This window comes from Hyaena hyaena, unplaced genomic scaffold (genome assembly GCF_003009895.1).
Source record: "Hyaena hyaena isolate Hyena2069 unplaced genomic scaffold, ASM300989v1 scaffold_31, whole genome shotgun sequence".
NCBI classification, from domain to species: Eukaryota; Metazoa; Chordata; class Mammalia; order Carnivora; family Hyaenidae; genus Hyaena; species Hyaena hyaena.
Window position 1 is genome coordinate 1366059 of NW_024080664.1, and position 17516 is coordinate 1383574.

At 58.6% G+C, this 17516-nt stretch overlaps 1 protein-coding gene across 2 annotated transcripts in view; it reads left to right on the plus strand.

Annotated features, from left to right (window-relative positions):
• The window catches only part of NDUFA10 (NADH:ubiquinone oxidoreductase subunit A10), a 47913-nt gene that overhangs the window by 6252 nt on the left and 24145 nt on the right, over nt 1-17516 (plus strand). Inside the window, exons 4-8 of one of the 2 annotated variants that reach the window (XM_039228570.1) lie at nt 681-767; nt 3743-3864; nt 5305-5384; nt 11658-11712; nt 13550-13635. In XM_039228570.1, the coding sequence (XP_039084501.1) occupies nt 681-767; nt 3743-3864; nt 5305-5384; nt 11658-11712; nt 13550-13635 (430 nt within the window). The remainder of the gene's footprint in view (nt 1-680; nt 768-3742; nt 3865-5304; nt 5385-11657; nt 11713-13549; nt 13636-17516) is intronic. The other variant, XM_039228571.1, reaches the window with a different exon arrangement.

Genomic DNA, 17516 nt, shown 5'->3' on the forward strand with positions numbered 1-17516 from the left:
CCAAGCCCATGGGGACCCATGCTCAGAGTGTCTGTGGTCCCAGAAGGGCCCTGCAGCGGAGTGCAGTGAGGGAGGCCTGGAGTGGCGGCACGGGCTCAGAGGGGCTCCATTAGGAGAGTTGAGCAGAGGAGGAACCCAGTCCAGCTCGAGTTTTGAAAATGCCCCTCCGTTGCCATGAGAGCAGCCCGGGGGCAAGCACGGAGGCAGGGCTGCCTGTGGCCGGGGCGGGAGCCTTGGCAGCGGAGAGGCCTGGCTGTGGGGGGGCAGCAGCGGCTCTGCGGGGTCGGGTTCCGGACGTGCTTGGCAGACGGCCGGCCCGGCGCTTTGCTGATGAGCTGGGCACAGCAGGAGTCTTGGGTGCCGCTGGGTCAGCCGCGCGGTCGGGGCAGGGCGGCACAGGGTCGCGGTGGGCAGACGGGGCGGGAAAGCTCTGGTTTCAAACAGAAGCACCTTCCTCTTAACCAGGCATTTCTGCTGCAGCCGGCAGAATGAGACAAACATTACGTTGCCCAAACCAGAGATGTTCTAGTTCTTGAAAACAGTTTCTCACTTATGAGAACACGTACGGACGTTTGAATGGTACGATAAAGAACTCACTTGTTTTGTAAAGTGAAATTACTCGTTTCCAGTGTCTTGAGTTTTATCTGATTTTTGAGTTTTGCTTCCCTGTTTTTAAACAGGACAAGGTGTCGTACTGGAGCGTTCCATCTTCAGCGACTTTGTTTTCCTGAACGCGATGTATAACCAGGGATTCATCCGGAAGCAGTGTGAGTTGGTGTGGCAGCCGGGCCTTCCTCCATGCGCCGCGCAGCCTGGACTCGTTCTGTGCACGTGTGTGAAATGGAGGAGCAGAGGCTGTGCTTGTTACGTTTCCACGGGAACAGAGAGGGTTCCTTTCACCTTCTTCCTCCTAAATCCATGTCTCCCAGTGGAAGCAGGGGGCCGTTCGGGACCCTCGCACAGCTCGACTCGCGGACTCCACTCAACCTTCCCAACCTGCCCGGCCCTCTTCCATCTGCAGAGTGCCTAAGCCACTTTCTCTGACCTGTAGTAACATCTCTGAGCTAATTTTTAGCGTATTACTTTGCGCGTAACCAGGATGTCTTCGTGTTCTTGCGGCCGCACCTGCACGCCCGCCGTCATCGTCCTGTCCTGCTCTGCTGTCTGGCGCGGTGCTGGTCTGCTGCGTCCAGGGACGGTAGCACCGTGTGGGGAGCTGTGGGCGGTCGGACGGGTGGCGGATACACAGGAGTGAAGGCCTCTGGTTAAAGGTGGCCTGACCGAGCGGTTATGGGAGCACGCTGGGGGAGGAGGCCAGGACGGCTAAGCAGGGGTGCTCTGGAGCGGGGCCGTGGGAGCCTGTGCTCAGTGTGCCTGTGGCCGTGGTCGGACCCCGTGGTGGCCCAGGCCCGGAGGGCAGAGCGGGAGCCACTGGTTAGTGACCGCGAGCGCGAAGCAGCCAGGAAGCGGCCTGGGAATGAGGCGCCCGGCCCTTGGTCTGCCTGCGTGTCCTGCGGTCGGGGTGGCCCGCCTGTCACAGGCTCCCTCAGCAGCAGCTGCGGTCAGGGAGCCAGTGTTTCCGGGGCGCTGGCTGTGAGCCGGGCTTCATCCTGGGTGCCGGGGACGTGGAGGCAGAGGGCGGGGAGGCTCCAGCGGTCCTGGCCGCGGCAGGACGGGCAGTGAGGCAGCATGGACGCTGTTGCTCCGAGCGTCGTGGACGTGCCCAGAACTCTGGCTGGGACGCCGGGTGTGTCCGCCACGGCGTCCTTGGGGAGCCTGGAGCGGGCCGGCAGCAGGGCAGCGGGTGAGCACGAGGCGGAGTGGCTGGGGGCCCACAGGGGTGGCAGGCGGCCGGTGTAGAGCGCAGGGAGGGCCAGCGCGGGCGGAGGACGGCCCGGGAGAGGCAGAGAGGGCTGTGGGGGGGGGGGGCTGCGCCCTGGCTAGGGTGGTGCTTGGCTCTTACCTGAAAGTCCTGAGGAGCCACTGAAGGTGTTGGGGGGATGTGATTGCATCTTAGGGATGTGTTTAGTGAGGGGGCATCAAGGAAAGGAGGCCTGAGGTGTGGCTGTCGAGCAGGATGGTGCACCCTAGGCCACAGCGGGCAGGGCAGGGTGGGGCAGGGCGGAGGCAGGGCGGGGTAGGGAGGGGGCAGGGCAAGGTGGGGCAGGGCAGGATAGGGCGGGGCGGGGCGGGGCAGGGCAGACCTGGCTGTCAGCTTTGTGGGGGGGAAGGTGGGGGAGGAAGGGTGGGCTCAGCAGGCTTCTTGCCCCGTGAAGAGGCCGGGGAGCGGCAGCGGGCCGAGGAGGCGTGTCCTGCATGGGCCTGTGAGCTTGGGACCCCACGAGGTGGCCAGGTGGCTGTGTGTCACGGACGCCGTCTGGGGGATTGGCAGAGACAGGATGCGCCTGTGCCAGGGGAGCCCGGAGAGGGCGTGAGGACTGAGGCCGGGGCCCGGGGCTGGCGGCTGTCTGGGGAGGACGCTTGCTGCAGCATCGCAGCCGCACACGGTCAGTGAGGGTAGCAGGGGCACGGTCGTCACGAAGGGTGCGGGATCTCGTGGGGCGGGAGCGGAGAAGCGAGCTGGGTAGGGGAGCGGTGACGTCAGCGAGAATCAGTCCCGCGTCGGGCTGGGAGAGCAGATTGCTTCGGGGTAGAGGGCGAGCAGCCAGGTACAGGGCCGCCTCAGCCGTGGGGACTCTGAACGTGGCCGAGGACGGGCACTTGGCGGACGCGGGCGGACGGCCGTCTGGCCTGGCGGAGGGCGGGACCAGGCAGGAGGCCGGGGTGAGGCCGAGCGTTAGCCCCCGGGGGAGGCGAGGCTCGGGCTCTCACGGGGAGCGCCACCTTCGTCCTGCCCCTCCAGCCCAGACCCTTGCCGCCCTTGGGTCAGAAGTCCCCCTGGATCCCGTCCAAAGCAGATGTCACTAGCGGTGGTCACTGGAACTTTCCTCTAGAGCAAAGTAGTTGTCTGTCTGTGGGTCTTAGTGTGATCCCTGGAGTTTATCGCCTCTGGAAGCTTCTACCACGTGGAAGTCTGCAGACGGTGGTTTCGTGACACGGCCCCTGTGGGAGCTGAGGGCGCTGGTTTTGTCCCGGTGGCCCAGCGTGTGCTCTGCTGCCATCCTATTGACAGGGGTGCCGGCGTGTGCCAGAGCACGCCCGCAGCGGGCCGTTCTTGGAAACGCGTGCACGTGGTCAGGCACCAGCAGCTGAGCACGGCTGTTGTCCGTACGGGCTGCTCGGTACGGTGACAGCCTGAGCGGGGGCGCCCCCAGCCTCCTGCTTCCCCTCGCTTGCCCACCACCCCATCTGTGTCGGTGGGTCGGGCTGCGGAGCCCATTAAGTTTACTGAGGTACCTTGAACCCAGGTAAACGTAGTGGGTATTTTCAGTTGAGTTTTTTGAAAAATAAAGTGTCTTTACTCCCTCGAGGAGGTCAGACCCTTGTCTGTGACTGCATGCACAGCAGGCATGTGGCGCATCCCAGTCCGCGGCCCCCATGCGGATGCTTGCAGAGCCCCCCCCCCCCCGCCCCAGAGGTAGAGGTGGAGCCCTCCCTGTGGCCAAGCCACACTTAGAATTCGGGCTGTAGTGTGTCCCTGAGGCCAGCGTCTCGTCCCCCTGGTCCACTCTGGATGTGACAAGCGGTCTCTGGGAGTTGAGTGTACCATTGCCCTTTCACGGGAGAGGGCGTGTGCTCCGGACACCGTGGATGACAGACGTGTCCCTCTCCTGTGTGGCAGGTGTGGAGCACTACAGCGAGGTGAAGAAGGTCACCCTCCCTGAGTACCTGCCTCCCCACGTGGTCGTCTACATCGACGTGCCCGTTCCAGAGATCCAGAGTCGCATTCAGAAGAAAGGAAACGTAATTCAGCTTTAATTCTTTTAATGTTTTATTTATTTTTGAGAGTCCGAGAGAAACAGCTCGAGCAGAAGAGGGGCACAGAGAGAGGGAGACCCAGAATCTGAAACAGGCTCCAGGCTCTGAGCTGTCAGCACAGAGCCTGATACAGGGCTCGAACCCATGAACCGTGAGTTCATGACCTGAGCCGAAGTCGGACGCTTAACCGACTGAGCCACCCAGGCGCCCCCGTAATTCAGCTTTTAAATTGAAGACCTGCCCTTTCTGTGTGTCCCCCTTGCCTTGGCCTAGCCGGGCACTTGGTGAGCCCCTCATGCACTTTGCTGAGTCGTTGCCGGCCTTCCCGGAGCCGGGTGGCACCCACAGTGGGGACCCCCAGAGGGCAGGGCCTCATGCGGGGGGTCGAAGGGGGGCCCTGACCAGTCACCGCTCTCCCCCAGTGCCCTATGGGCCCCGGCGCCATCCCTCTCTCCTCCCCTGTCCCCTGAAGCACCCTGTGGGGCCGGGTCTGTGTCCTGACAGCACTTCCCTCTGCCCTGCACCTTTCTCTTCTCCGGTGGGCTCTCCGCGCCCCGGTGTCTGTGGGAGACTGAATGCCATTTCCAGCCCTCTTGGGGCTTCACCCCTGTCTAAGTCAGCTGAGCCCCCCACCCCCTGCCCCCATGTCAGCCCTGAGCAGCCAGGCAGTGAGCTCCACGCACGTGGCACTGGGCGAGACTTGACTGGGTGGCCTGGCAACTGCAGTGTGAAGGTGCCCACCGGCCCTGTGAGCCTGATGCGGGGTACAGAGGTCGTGGAGACCGCCACGGCCTTTAGGACTGGTTCTCGTGGGGAAGTGCCACTCCCGCGTAGAGTATTTGTTCCTCTCTTGCTGATGCTGTGGTGAAAACGTGGACTTGCGAGGGGGACACGTAGGCAGTGTATCAGGCAGGGGTCAATGCCGGGAGGAAGGGAGGGAAGATGCTGTGACTTGACTGCAGCATGGCTCGATGGGAAGAAGTCTGAAATACTGGAACTTGCTGCTTGTAAGTGGGGTTTTGTTTCTGAATTTGGCTTAGCACACGTGAGGCACTATAGGGGTGCGAGGTGGAGAAGTAGGAGGGGGGCTGGGGTGTGCAAGCGGTGGAGGAGGGAGAAGGAGGGAGGGAGTTGGTGGTGGAGAGGGGGCTGAAGGGGTAGGGGAGGGGTGGGCCGGGCCTTGTCTGTCATCTGTTGCTGCTGTGCTCGGGCGCACAGCAGAGCAGGAGAGCCAGGCCCTGTGGGTGTGCTCTGTGGGTGTGCACGTGCCCTGTACCGTGTGCTCCGTGCTGTACGCGTGAGTCCCAGAAAGGGGATCTTTCTGGGCCTGTTCTAAGCACACGTCCGAAAGCCTGGGAAAGGTCAGGAAAGAAAGAGACGTGTGAAGGTCTCACACTTGCCTCCCCCCCCCCACCCCGTGTGCAGCCGCATGAGATGAAGGTCACGGCAGCCTACCTGCAAGACATCGAGAACGCCTACAAGAAGAGCTTCCTGCCTGAGATGAGGTGAGCCAGGCGCACGGCGCATGTCATGTGAGTGTGACTGGGCGCTCCGCACACGCAGGTCCCTGTGCGCCGCGGCCCTGGGACTTGCCCCTTGCTCAGCGGGTATCGTGCAGGGCGTTTGGCTCCGAGGCTCACGCGGCAGGGTGGCGGCACGCGCCCTGCTTCGTCTGGTGCTTCTGTGCTCTGTCGGCTTGCTCACTTGTCCAGACTTTGTTGTTTTACTTCTAAAGTCGCGGGAGGCCGAGGCACACCCCCGCTCTGGTCCCGACAGGACGTTAGTGTCAGAGACCCTCTCTGACACCCCAGGCGGCGGCTGAACGTTCGTGTGTGTCTGGAGGGACCGCTCCAGTGCTCCCGGATGACACAGAGGGTTCAGGAAGGATAAACATTCCCTACAGGTCCTTCTAAAAGTTGTTCTTAAGGTTGTTTGTATGAAATGAAACCCCCTACAAGCCCTCCTGTTCTCCCGCTCCCGTCCGTTACTGAAAGTGCATCGCGCATGTGTTTCCAGCCCCTCCCTCCGGCCCAGCATCCTGTGGAAGGGGGTCGCTGGCTTCCCTCGAGTCCCACTGGGATCAGGTCGTTTGAGGCTTTCACTGACGGTTCCCAGCGATAGTTCTTAAACTTTCTTAACCCTCTTGATTCCTAAAAATCTCATGCCTTTAAGATTTTGAAGTCTGTATAAAATTGATTAAAAACTGTAGTAACTTTGGAAGAAAAATTTGATTTTTATGTTGAAAACGAATTGTTTTAAGCATAAGCGTTGGCACTTACCGCCGCTGCCGTGCTGTGATGCGGTCCTTTTTAGCGGCGCAGGAGGGCGAGCTGCGGGCCCCCTTCCTCCTGCCCGGCTGCTCCGCTTGCAAGACCAGAGGTGCAGAGAAAACTCGGTTTTGGAAACTGGCACCGGGGGGAGCGTGTGGAGGTACGTGAAGGGGTGGGAAGATCGTGGACTCCAGTGTGTCGGCTCCTAAAGGTCCTCCGCAACGGCTCTGGCCACAGAAGCAACTGAGAACACGCTTCCTGGCAAATTCTCCAGCAGAACCTTCCAGCTGGTAAAGCCCGAGCCCGCCTTGGCGGGGGGGGGGGGGGCTCTTCTTTCACTCGGTGGTTATTTTGAAGAACTTCACCGAGGGCCTCCTGGTCACAGGACGTTGGGCCACCACCGTTAAGTGTCCACTGCACGGCCTGGCTGCTCGTACTTGGTCTGTCCCGGGATTGGCTCCTAGAGCCTGGTGTGCCGTGTTCCACGGTCACGGGCCCCTCTCCCGGTCCTGGGAACTGCCGCTTTCCCCAGTGCCGGGTGCGCTGCTCTCGGTGACACCCAAGCCTGGCGCGCAGGTCCTCACGGGCCAGGGTGGGCGGTGCTGCATCTGGCTGCGGGTTCTGCGTGGTCCAGGGTGGTGACTAACGTGACGGTCCCAGGGTGGGTTTTTACTGATCTCGGCCAGGGGCCTGGAGCTGCGGGATGCCGCCAAGGCGCACGGGCCCCGCGTCAGCCCCGTGCCGAGCTGGCTCAGTTCCCACACAGTGTCACAGATGCCGTCCTGGGCCTGCCGACGACCACTCCTTCTCCCCAGCGCCCATGCCCGCGGCCCACTTTCTGATACATGGGGCAGGGGTGCTTCCCGCCTCGCCGGAGGCCCCAGCGTGGTGTTCAGGATCCTTGTCATCCGGCAGCGCCGAGAAGGTGGGGCGCTCTGGCATGCAGGGCTGTGTCCTGCTGACTTAACGTGGGGCCTCATGGCCTTTGCCAACTCCGGGTTGGACAGTGCCACCCCCAACGAGAAGCAGAGAGCTGCGCTCGGGGGGAAGGAGCCCCCCTTTCTTCCCGGGTGGTTGGGTGTTTCTCAGGTCCCGAGGGTTCACCTCCGTGGCTCAGAAGGGTTGGACTTCTGCCCTGAGCAAGCGGACCTCTGTGTGGCAGTGTAAGCCTGGCCAGTTTTCTCCCGTTTCCCTCCTCCCTCCCGCCTTCCCTCTCTCCCTTCTTCTCTTCCTCCTTTCCTTCCTCCCTCCCTCCCTTCCTTCCTTGGTCACCAGCTTCCACCACTTGAGAGGGAAAAGCATGCATGTGAGCCGACTGTCTGGTCGCTGAGTGTGGGGCTGGCACGGGCCGCGGTGCACACGGTGCTGTGCCGTGGTTGTGGTCCCTCGGCTCCAGCTCTGTCCCTGCGCGCCCCAGAGCTGTGTGTTTACCCAGAGTCCTGGCCCCTGGTGCTTCGGCAGACCGAGAGGGAACAGAAAAGAGGGCTTTGGGGTAGGTGTTTGCTCTTCATATACGGTGGCACCTGTTCACGGTGACGCTGGCAGCCCAGACTGTACTGTGCACCCCTGAAGAACACCACAGGTGACATGGTGGCTGTCCTTCCACCTGCTCTCAGGACGTCTGGTGGGGCCCCGCCTTCGGTAGTGTGAACCGTGAGAGCAGGAGACGGATGCGTTGGGGGAGAGATTTCACTGGATTTTTCCAAATGAACATCATAATATGGATTTTTAATTTTTTTTTTTTTTATGTTTTATTTATTTCTAGTAGAGAGAGAGAGACAGCGTGAGCAGGGGAGGGTCAGCGAGAGAGGGAGTCACAGACTGAAACAGGCTCCAGGCTCCGAGCTGGCAGTCAGCACAGAGCCCGACGCGGAGCTCGAACCCACGAACCGCGAGATCATNGAGCTGGCAGTCAGCACAGAGCCCGACGCGGAGCTCGAACCCACGAACCGCGAGATCATGACCTAAGCGAAAGTCAGACGCCTAACCGACTAAGCCACCCAGGCGCCCCAATATAATATGGATTTTAAAAAGCGTGGCTCACGCCCTCTCCTACCACATAAGCTCCTTAAGCTACATGCATTTGCTTCTACCTCTGCCTCCAGCTGTGATATCCACCCTGTCTTCTGAACAGATAGGGCCTGTGCACTGTCCTGGCTCAAGCCGTGTGGCTTTATGGGAGCCACTTAAGTTGGAGGCCATTTGTCACAGTTCAGCGAACACACACGTGAGGTTTTCTGTGCCGTCTGACCTACTTTTAGTGCTCACAGGCCCAGGTCCTAGTGCAGCTTGGTGACGTACGTCCCTCTCCAGCTTTTCTCTCGGACATTCGCTATGGAATTTGACTAGAGCCACAAATTGTACATAAAACTTGAAGAAACCTATGACAGGTAGGTTACCTAAAGTATCCAAGTCTTCGTGTTTTAGAATTTGTCATAGACTTTGAGTCTGGAGCTCTCTCTTGTCGAGCGAGAGAGCAGATGCAGAATTGAATACGACAGAAGCTGATGTCCGTAGGAGATAAGAGCCCCGAGTGAGGGTCTTCGCTTTGTATTTGTTAGGATCAGAAGGCTCGCAAATGTGATGGATGTGCAGAAAGTGACCATGAAACAGCAGTCATTAACTTGTGTGTGAGAAAAAGGGGGTTTCAAAGATACACGGTATTAGGGGGTTTGAGTCAGTACAAAATCACAGCTGCCCGAGCAAAGTTGTCTAGGGCAGGACAGACAGAGCATGCTAACTCAGGGTCTACAAGCGCCCCCCCCCCTTTTTTTTTTCCAATTAACCCCAGGCCATTTCATCCTGCCGCTGGGGTCTGTAGCCCTGCTCAGCTGTTCACCTACTGTGGACCTTCCATCCTGTGAGGCAGCTTTCTGCTTTTGTCCTGTGCTGGGGGCGCTTTGCCCTCTTTACCTAATCTTGATGCTTCAGTCCTAAACTTTGCTACCGCAGTGGTGCAAGCTCAGGGAATTTCTAAACTTGTTCCCCACAATAATTCAGGAGATCCTTCCCCACAGGAACAATTTTAGGTTTCCTGGGTGAGTTTATTTAAAGTCATTTAGTTCAATACTATATATTTACAGTGGCTCACATCAGAAGAGAATGTTGTTAGAGTATCAGTAATTAAGCAATAAACTCAAGATTGCATGAGAGAAATGGTTTTTAGCTCAAACGTCCATAATTTTTTTCTAACGTTTTATTTATTTCTGAGAGAGAGAGACAGAGACAGCGTGAGCAGGGGAGGGGCAGATAGAGAGGCAGACACAGAATCTGAAGCAGCTCCAGGCTCCGAGCTGTCAGCACAGAGCCTGACGCGAGGCTCGAACCCACGAACTGTGAGATCATGACCTGAGCCCCAGTCGGACGCCCAACTGACTGAGCCCCCAGGCGCCTCTCAGACGTCCATATTTGAAGCAGAGCGATTTACCTGACGAGGGGGCGGCTGCCGTTCGGGCTGCTTGTCCCGTCGGCTCTCCTCCCCATGTGGGACACGCGATGCCTCGCTGTTTTCTTACGCATTGACCGTGGACACGTGGAGAGCGTCAGAACCGTGCTGTGAGACGGCAGGAGGCACCGTGGGCCCAGGAATAGGTGTTCCCTCGCTTTGTGCACGTCTCTGCTTACATCGTCGGAGGGCGTGTGTTTCTGTCCTCCTCACCCTGATTATGCGTGTGTGTCAGGAGTGATTTGCGCCGCGGCTTGGCCTCACACTCTCGTGAGGAGACCTTTGCTCTGCTCCGTTTGTAAATGTTGCCCTGGGTGCCGGTGCCACGGGACACACGGTGGGCCCCAGGACGGGTGGGCCTCAGGGGTCTGCCGGATGTGAGTTCACTCCCTAGGCCTTGAAGGTATCTCCGAATCTCTGAGACCCTGGGCCACCCTCTTTGTTGCAGCCTCCCTTCTCGGGCCGTGGGAGCAGGGGCGGGCACGACCCGTGGCAGGATCGTCTGCCACCTGGCGCTTTGTTACTGCAGCACTTGGCACGGGATGCTGCTCGTTCTAGGCACGCGGGGAATAGACATCGGGTGCCTGGAGTCACACGGAAGATAGAGATGTTAGGCGATGACTTTGGCTTTGTGAGCTGTTTGTGGTTGACGGCCTGCAGTCTCAAGTTCCGCGAGGGCAGGGCCCTGTCACCGCGTACGCCCCACACAGTGCCTGCCACCGGTGGGGGCTTAAGAGGTGGGCTCAGTTATGCGTGTCGAAGGTACCTGTCACCGTGTTCCTGATCTCCTGCGCACACTCGTGACAGCTACGCCGTTTCCATGCCAGCCGCCCTCCCTCCAGACGCTCCGCGGTTGTGTGTGTAGCCCTGTGGGGTCGCCATCAATCCACTTATGGTCTTTGACCGTTGCACTCCTCTTTGTGGTGTTCAGGGAATGCAGCGACCTCACTGCAGCGAGATCCAGTTGTCTGGGGCGGGGGCTTCCTTTGGGCGTCTCACACGGGCTTGCCCACACCCACAGCGCGTGGGGGGTTCTTACACAGGAACGAATCTGAGTCCATGGTAGCGGTACGATCACAGACGCTCTCCCTGCCCTGACTGCTCTTTACACCGGTGGCCTGTGGAGGTGGCCAGCAGTGGGTGACGTTCGATGCCTTTGTGGAGGGTCGGGGTGGATTTCTGTTGGAGCGTCGCTTGTGCGTTCTTGGGGTCTGTCGGCAGGAGGGTGCTGTGGTGTAGACGCCCGAAGGAGAGAATGGCCTGTGGGCACCATGCAGATGATCCATGGGAAGTAGTAGTGTGTCCTTGACACCTGCTGGGAGGGGGTCAGACATTCTGTGGGGACGGGCTATCCAGGGAACCTCTGGTCTGGGCGGCCTTGCTGGCCTCTCTGGCTGGGGTTGGGGCCGCAGGTCTCCCACCAGCAGCCATGAAGGTGGTGGGGAGGCAGGCTTCCCCTCAGTTGGGGTCCAGCCTGCTGCTGGCTGGGCAGCCGGCTGTCTCTGTGGCAGTCAGCGTGGCGGGGGGCGGGCAGAGGTGCTGGAAACGGCACTGTCCCCGTCCAGGATCCGGTGTCGGGAGGGGCTGCTCTGCCCTGCTGCGGGCTTGGCTGACAAGGTTGTCTGAGGGCTGGCGTGTCCCCTAGATTCTAGCAGCTCAGGTAGCGTGTCCTTCCTTCTCCAGCGCAGGGCTGCTGTCTGCGCCCCCATCTCGGTGAGGCCCAGGGTTGTCTCCGACCTGTCCTGCAGTGAAACTGCGGCGGAGGTGACCCACGGACCCTGTCCCCCTTCGCCACTGGTCTCTGGGGTGGGGGCAGGATGGTCAGAACTAAAGTCAGGAGACACACCTGCTGTCGTCCCCGTCCAGCTGAGAGCATGTGTCTCTGCTGGCGGGTCCTCCTTAGCCTCAGACCACGTGAGCCAGCCCATGTCCCGCACGTCACCCTGTTCAAAGAACGGGCAGTTTCACTGTTCACGGTGGTGGCTTTAATGTTACATATTCGTTTGTGTGTTAACGCAAGCTTGGAAAACTTACATTGAATTCCATATTTTGTTTTCTTACAGTGAGAAATGTGAGGTTTTACAGTACAGTGCAAAGGAAGCTCAAGATGCGGAAAAGGTGAGAAATTGGCCAAAAGTTTATAATTATTTTTAAATTTGATTCATATATAAGGGTCTCATAAATCAGGTAATCAGTTCAGCTCCCACCGGTCTTAGAAATGTCTATATGTCATAAGCTTTTTTTTTTTTTTTTTAAATGTTTTATTTATTTCCAGGAGAGAGAGACAGCGTGAGCAGGGGAGGGTCAGAGAGAGAGGGAGTCACAGACTGAAACAGGCTCCAGGCTCTGAGCTGGCAGTCAGCACAGAGCCCGACGCGGGGCCCGAACCCACGAACCGCGAGATCATGACCTAAGCGAAAGTCAGACGCTTAACCGACTAAGCCACCCAGGCGCCCCTGTCATAAGCTTTTTAAAGGAGGTACTGAGCCAGCCAATCCCACTCCCCTGGTCATGAGATTTTGATTTTTATTTAAATAATTTAGTTTTTAGGATCTTAAAATTGTAGAAGATACGTTAGTAAGTACATTTTGTAAAATTCAGGTCAATCTCAGTGCAGTGATAACTTAATGAGAAATAGCCAAAATAATTGGAAAAAACTAATGCAGGAACATTGCCTTTCCAAATACGAAAACCTATTACAAAATTATGGAAATGAACAAGCCACGTGGCATTAATGGTAGAGTTAATAAATGGCTTGAGGGAGCAGAGAGTAGAGAAGGTGTGTGTGTGCACGTGTGTGTGTGCACGTGTGTGTGTCTTTGGTAAAGGCAGTGCTTTAAAGGAAGACAAAACATGAAGTAGAAGAAAATTATGATTTTCTTAAATGGTGTTGAAATAATTGATCATCCAGTAGGCGAAAAGAAGATCCCATATTTTAGATATTAATCATAAATTACTAAAAAACAAAACAAAAGACATAAAAATCCTAGAAGGAGTACAGGTTTTATGGTCTGGGGCGGAGGTGCAGGTGGTGACGCCAAGCAGTACCGCGGAGTTGACCGCTGCAGGCGGGCCTGGTCGGCTCACGGCACGGGAGGAGGAGAGGGTTGCGGAGTGAGGTCCTGTCCCTGGAAGGAGGGCGCTCCCTCGGGGCCTGAGGCCGCGTCAGACTGCGGCTCCGAGGACTGCGCGTGGCCCACTCTGCTTGGACTGCTGAGTTCTCCTTGCTTTTGTTCCTGGGACGCGGGTGGGATTGCTGCGGGTGCTTTTGCAGCCGGACAGACCCTCCAGGTGCCGGGTGTCTGCGCAGAAGCCTGCGTTTGCTCCTGCGCCCGTGTCATGTTTTCAGTTTATGACTGGCTGCACTCAGATCCTTGAAGCTTAAGAGAGGGCCCCCTGTTTGCCGTGTTTTGGGAAAAAGTGCATCTGAAAGGCACTTTTCAGTGCCTCTGGGAGATCAGACCACAGACTGAGGGCTTGGGGGCTGGAGACATAGGCTGTTGGATCTCTCTAGGAAGTGGATTTATTTTCTTGTTTTTTATTGCTTTGAGTGGCCAGGGCTTGTCTTTTAGAATGAAGTCCCGGGGTGGGGGGGTCCGTCATTATCACTGCCTCCCTCACCCTGCCCACTCCCCCCACTCCCTGGCTTCTTTTTTTTCCCCCATGCCTCTTCTCCTAGCCTGACGTGTCACTTCTGTACCACCCATGTGTCAGTGGGCTGGACGTGCACACTGAAGGTCACGCCACCCCAACCCCGGTGTCGCCTGGGCCGGGTGTGCACACTGAGGGTCAGTGCTCAGCCCCATTTCTTCACTGAAGGCGTCTGTCCAGCTTCCTTTCTTTTGACTGTTGGGGGACTCTTGCTGCTGGGTAATCGTGGCTTAGACTGTACTGCTGTCCTGCTTACTTTCCAGGACGGGACTCCGCACTAAAATTGGAGGTCTCTCTGTCCTAGGTGGTGGAGGACATCGAGTACCTCAAGTACAACAAGGGGCCGTGGCTCCAGCAGGACGACCGGACCCTTCACCACCTGCGGATGCTGTGAGTTCCGCGCTATTGGGAACCGCCCTCCCGGGGTGGGGGCTGGGTCTTCGAGAATAGTCCGCGGCCTGCTGTAGAAACGTACAGAACGTGAAGGAATTCTGTTTCAAGTTAGATGTTATGGTGGCACCAGGAAGGAGCTGTTTCCTTTTCCCGTCAGACAGGCTCTTGCATCCCCTGGCCTGACAGTTAATTGATTGGTGATATTAATTCAGCAGAAACTTTGCTTTCTGCGCGTGCCGAGCACTGGTCCAGGTTTAGAGGGTTTAGAATCAGATGACAGTCCTGCTTTCTCTCCCCTGGCACCTTGTCCTCCAGCCCCGGGCGCAGGGTGGTGGGGACACGGCTCCGCGGCCCGCTGCCCCTTAGCTCGTCGGGCAGCATCGACCCTCGCAGGCACGTAGCCACGCACCGTCTCCTGCTGCTGCCCTGACGCCCTCAAGGGGCTTTCACTTGATGTCAGGCCAGCTGAGCCAAGACCGCGAACGGCACATGCGTGCAGCCGTTGTCACGTTTCTGTGCCACGGAACGAGTTCCTCTGTCGGCCACATGGTGCCGATGGCTGCGTGTGTGCCCTGGGGCTGCCATCATAGACCCCCCCCCACCCCTGGGGCGCCACAGGCCGCAGAGTTAGTTTCCCTGTTCTGGAGTCCAGGATCAGGGCGCTGCTAGGGCCCTGCAGGGTCTAGGAAGACTCCTTTCTGCCCTTCCGGCTCCTGGTGGCCGCTGCCGTCGGGCATTCCAGGGCAGGTGTCTGCGTCACTCCCGCTCTGCCTCTGTCTTCATGTGGCCTTCTTCCCTGTGCGTCTGTGTCTTGTCTACATTTCCCTCTTGCTGTCAGTTCCCTAATCGTGGGAGCCATGCTAGTCCCCAGGGATCACATTTTCACATAATCCCTGCAAAGCCTCTGTTTCCAAATAAGATCATATTCAAGGATCCAAGTGGATGTGAATTTTGGGGGGACGCTGTTCAACCCAGATCACCATGTGTTTTAAGGGTCCCTAAGTCTGACTGCACACTGGGGAACTTACTGGAAAGACTCAGGAGTCTCCTCATGGAGTGGTGCTCAGGGCCAGGGTCACGGGGGTGAGCAGGTGCGTGGCTGGGCAGGGAGGGGTCCCCCTGTGGAGTGGTGCTCAGGGCCAGGGTCACGGGGGTGAGCAGGTGTGCGGCTGGGCAGGGAGGGGTCCCCCTGTGGAGTGGTGCTCAGGGCCAGGGTCACGGGGGTGAGCAGGTGTGCGGCTGGGCAGGGAGGAAGAAGACACGGCACAGCTGGAGGAGTCCACACTCGGGCTTTCGACGCTCCCCCATCCCCTGAGGCCGGTACCCAAGGAGCTCCTCTGCTCAGCAGAAAAGGCGGGAGCGCGTGGGCGTGGCCCAGTAGACATCAGTGCGCACTTTCTGTTGGGTGCTGGTTATATTGGCACTTTTGCCTTCACATCCCCTCAAGGCCTGACCCCAGGATAAAGGCCCATGGTCCCCGTAAGCCACATCGTACCTTGGTGCGCGGGGTTCAGTGCCCTGGCCTTGGGGCACTGTTTGGAAACGGGGCTCTCGGGCCTGCACTGTTCATGACAGTGGAAGACGCTCCACGTGCACATGACCTGGCTTCTCTCAGAAACGTCTCGGGCAGGAAGGCAAATCTGACCCCAGCAGGTGGAAGTGTCCTGTGAGGGTCAGCGGCTGCCCTCCATAACGGGGCGGGGACCGCATGTTACTGACTTCCCCGTTTAGTCCCCAGGGCGAGCTGTGCTGGGGCTCAGCCCTGGCCTGGCCGTGGCCTGCTGGACACACACAGCGGCAGGGCCACACCCCTTCTGGGGAGCGCCGGTCGCAGTGTTGAGCCCACGCACAACCTCCGTCCTGCCCCGGTGCCCAGTCTGCCCATTGCTCTCGCTGTCGCAGAGCTGGGCCGGAGCGCCAGACCTCCGCGTGCGCGCTGGGTCGTTGGCTGGGCCACGGTTTCCCCAGCGTCAGCATGCGTGGAGAGTTGCCATCATCCTGCGCTTGAGACGGCACAGTGTCTCGTTAGTTATTACAAGTAAGACCTGAAGTTTTCCTCATTTTTAATGGTTTTGGAGAATTTTTTGTTTTGTGCTTCAGGTGGAAAAAATAGCTCACGGGAAAGATCCCGTGGTCGTGGAGGTGGGGCTGACACGGACATGGAAGGAGGCTCCCGGGGCGGGGGGCGGGGGCTGGGAGTGGCCGCAGAAGGTGAGGCCTGTGCTCCTCACGGGACGCAGGGGCACAGGGTGAGTGGGGACGTGCCCTGGGCACGTGGAGGTTCTCTGACGGTCGCCCCGGCTTCATAGTGAAGTTGGAAGTGGGCCAGCAGCCCTGAGTGCCGGGAGGGGGGCACATTGGAGGTTTGAGGAGGGAGGAGATGGTGTCTGGGCCTCGGTGTGGGGGGCACGGCTGGGAGGACCTGGGCGAAGCGTGCTGGGTGCGGCTGGCGGGTAGCAGGCCTGACGGCGAGTGGAGAGAGGCCCTTCCCAGCTGCTGCGGCCGCCCCTGGGCTCCAGGACCCTGATTCTGACAGGCTCGGGGTTTGGGGTGAGTGGGAGAGAGGGCAGGAGAGCCGAGAACGTACAGAAGTGCCTGAGGGTCGTGGTGGGAACTTCGACCTGGGTGAGGCGGGTGGAGAACACGGAAATGACCATCGGCCCCAGTGGGTTGGGGGTGGGAGCCACGCTGCTCACCACAGAGAGGAAGGAGGCCCAAGTCCAGGATCACCTGCGATTCCTGACCGTGGACGGCGGGCTGTAAGCATGTAACCCTGACCTCGGCCGGCTGGCTGTGTGTGGTCCTGACCGTGGACAGGAGGCTGTAAGTGTGTGACCCTAAGGACAGGAGTCTGTAAGCATGTGACCCTGACCGTGGACGGCGGGCTGTAAGCATGTAACCCTAACCTTGGACGGCTGGCTGTGTGTGGTCCTGACCATGGACAGGAGGCTGTAAGCGTGTGACCCTGACCGAGGACAGGAGGCTGTAAGCATGTGACCCTGACCGTGGACGGCTGGCTGTGTGTGGTCCTGACCGTGGACAGGAGGTGTAAGCGTGTGACCCTGACCAAGGACAGGAGGCTGTAAGCATGTGACCCTGACCTCGGACGGCGGGATGTAAGCATGTGGTCCTGACTGTGGATGGGAGGCTGTAAGTGTGTGACCCTGACCTTGGACAGCGGGATGTAAGCATGTGGTCCTGACTGTGGATGGGAGGCTGTAAGTGTGTGACCCTGGTCTCAGACAGCGGGCTGTAAGTGTGTGGTCCTGACCTCAGACGGCTGGCTGTGTGTGGTCCTGACCGTGGACAGGAGGCTGTAAGCGTGTGACCCTGACCGAGGACAGGAGGCTGTAAGCGTGTGACCCTGACCTCGGACGGCAGGCTGTAAGCGTGTGACCCTGACCTTGGACAGCGGGATATAAGCATGTGGTCCTGACTGTGGATGGGAGGCTGTAAGTGTGTGACCCTGATGGGGCGCCTGGGTGGCTTAGTCGGTTAAGCGTCCGACTTTCGCTTAGGTCATGATCTCGCGGTTCATGGGTTTGAGCCCCGCGTCGGGCTCTGTGCTGACTGCCAGCTCAGAGCCTGGAGCCTGTTTCAGTCTGTGACTCCCTCTCTCTCTGACCCTCCCCTGCTCACGCTGTCTCTCTCTCTCTACTAGAAATAAATAAAACATAAAAAAAAATAAAAAAAATAAAAAAAAAAAAAGTGTGCGACCCTGATCTCGGACAGCGGGCTGTAAGTGTGTGGTCCTGACCGTGGATGGGAGGCTGTAAGCATGTGAGCTCATGTATTTCTAAATAGAAGTTACCTTGTATGTATTTTTGTATTCTAGATTTTAACATTATAAGCATGTCCCTATCTTAATAAAAACTTCA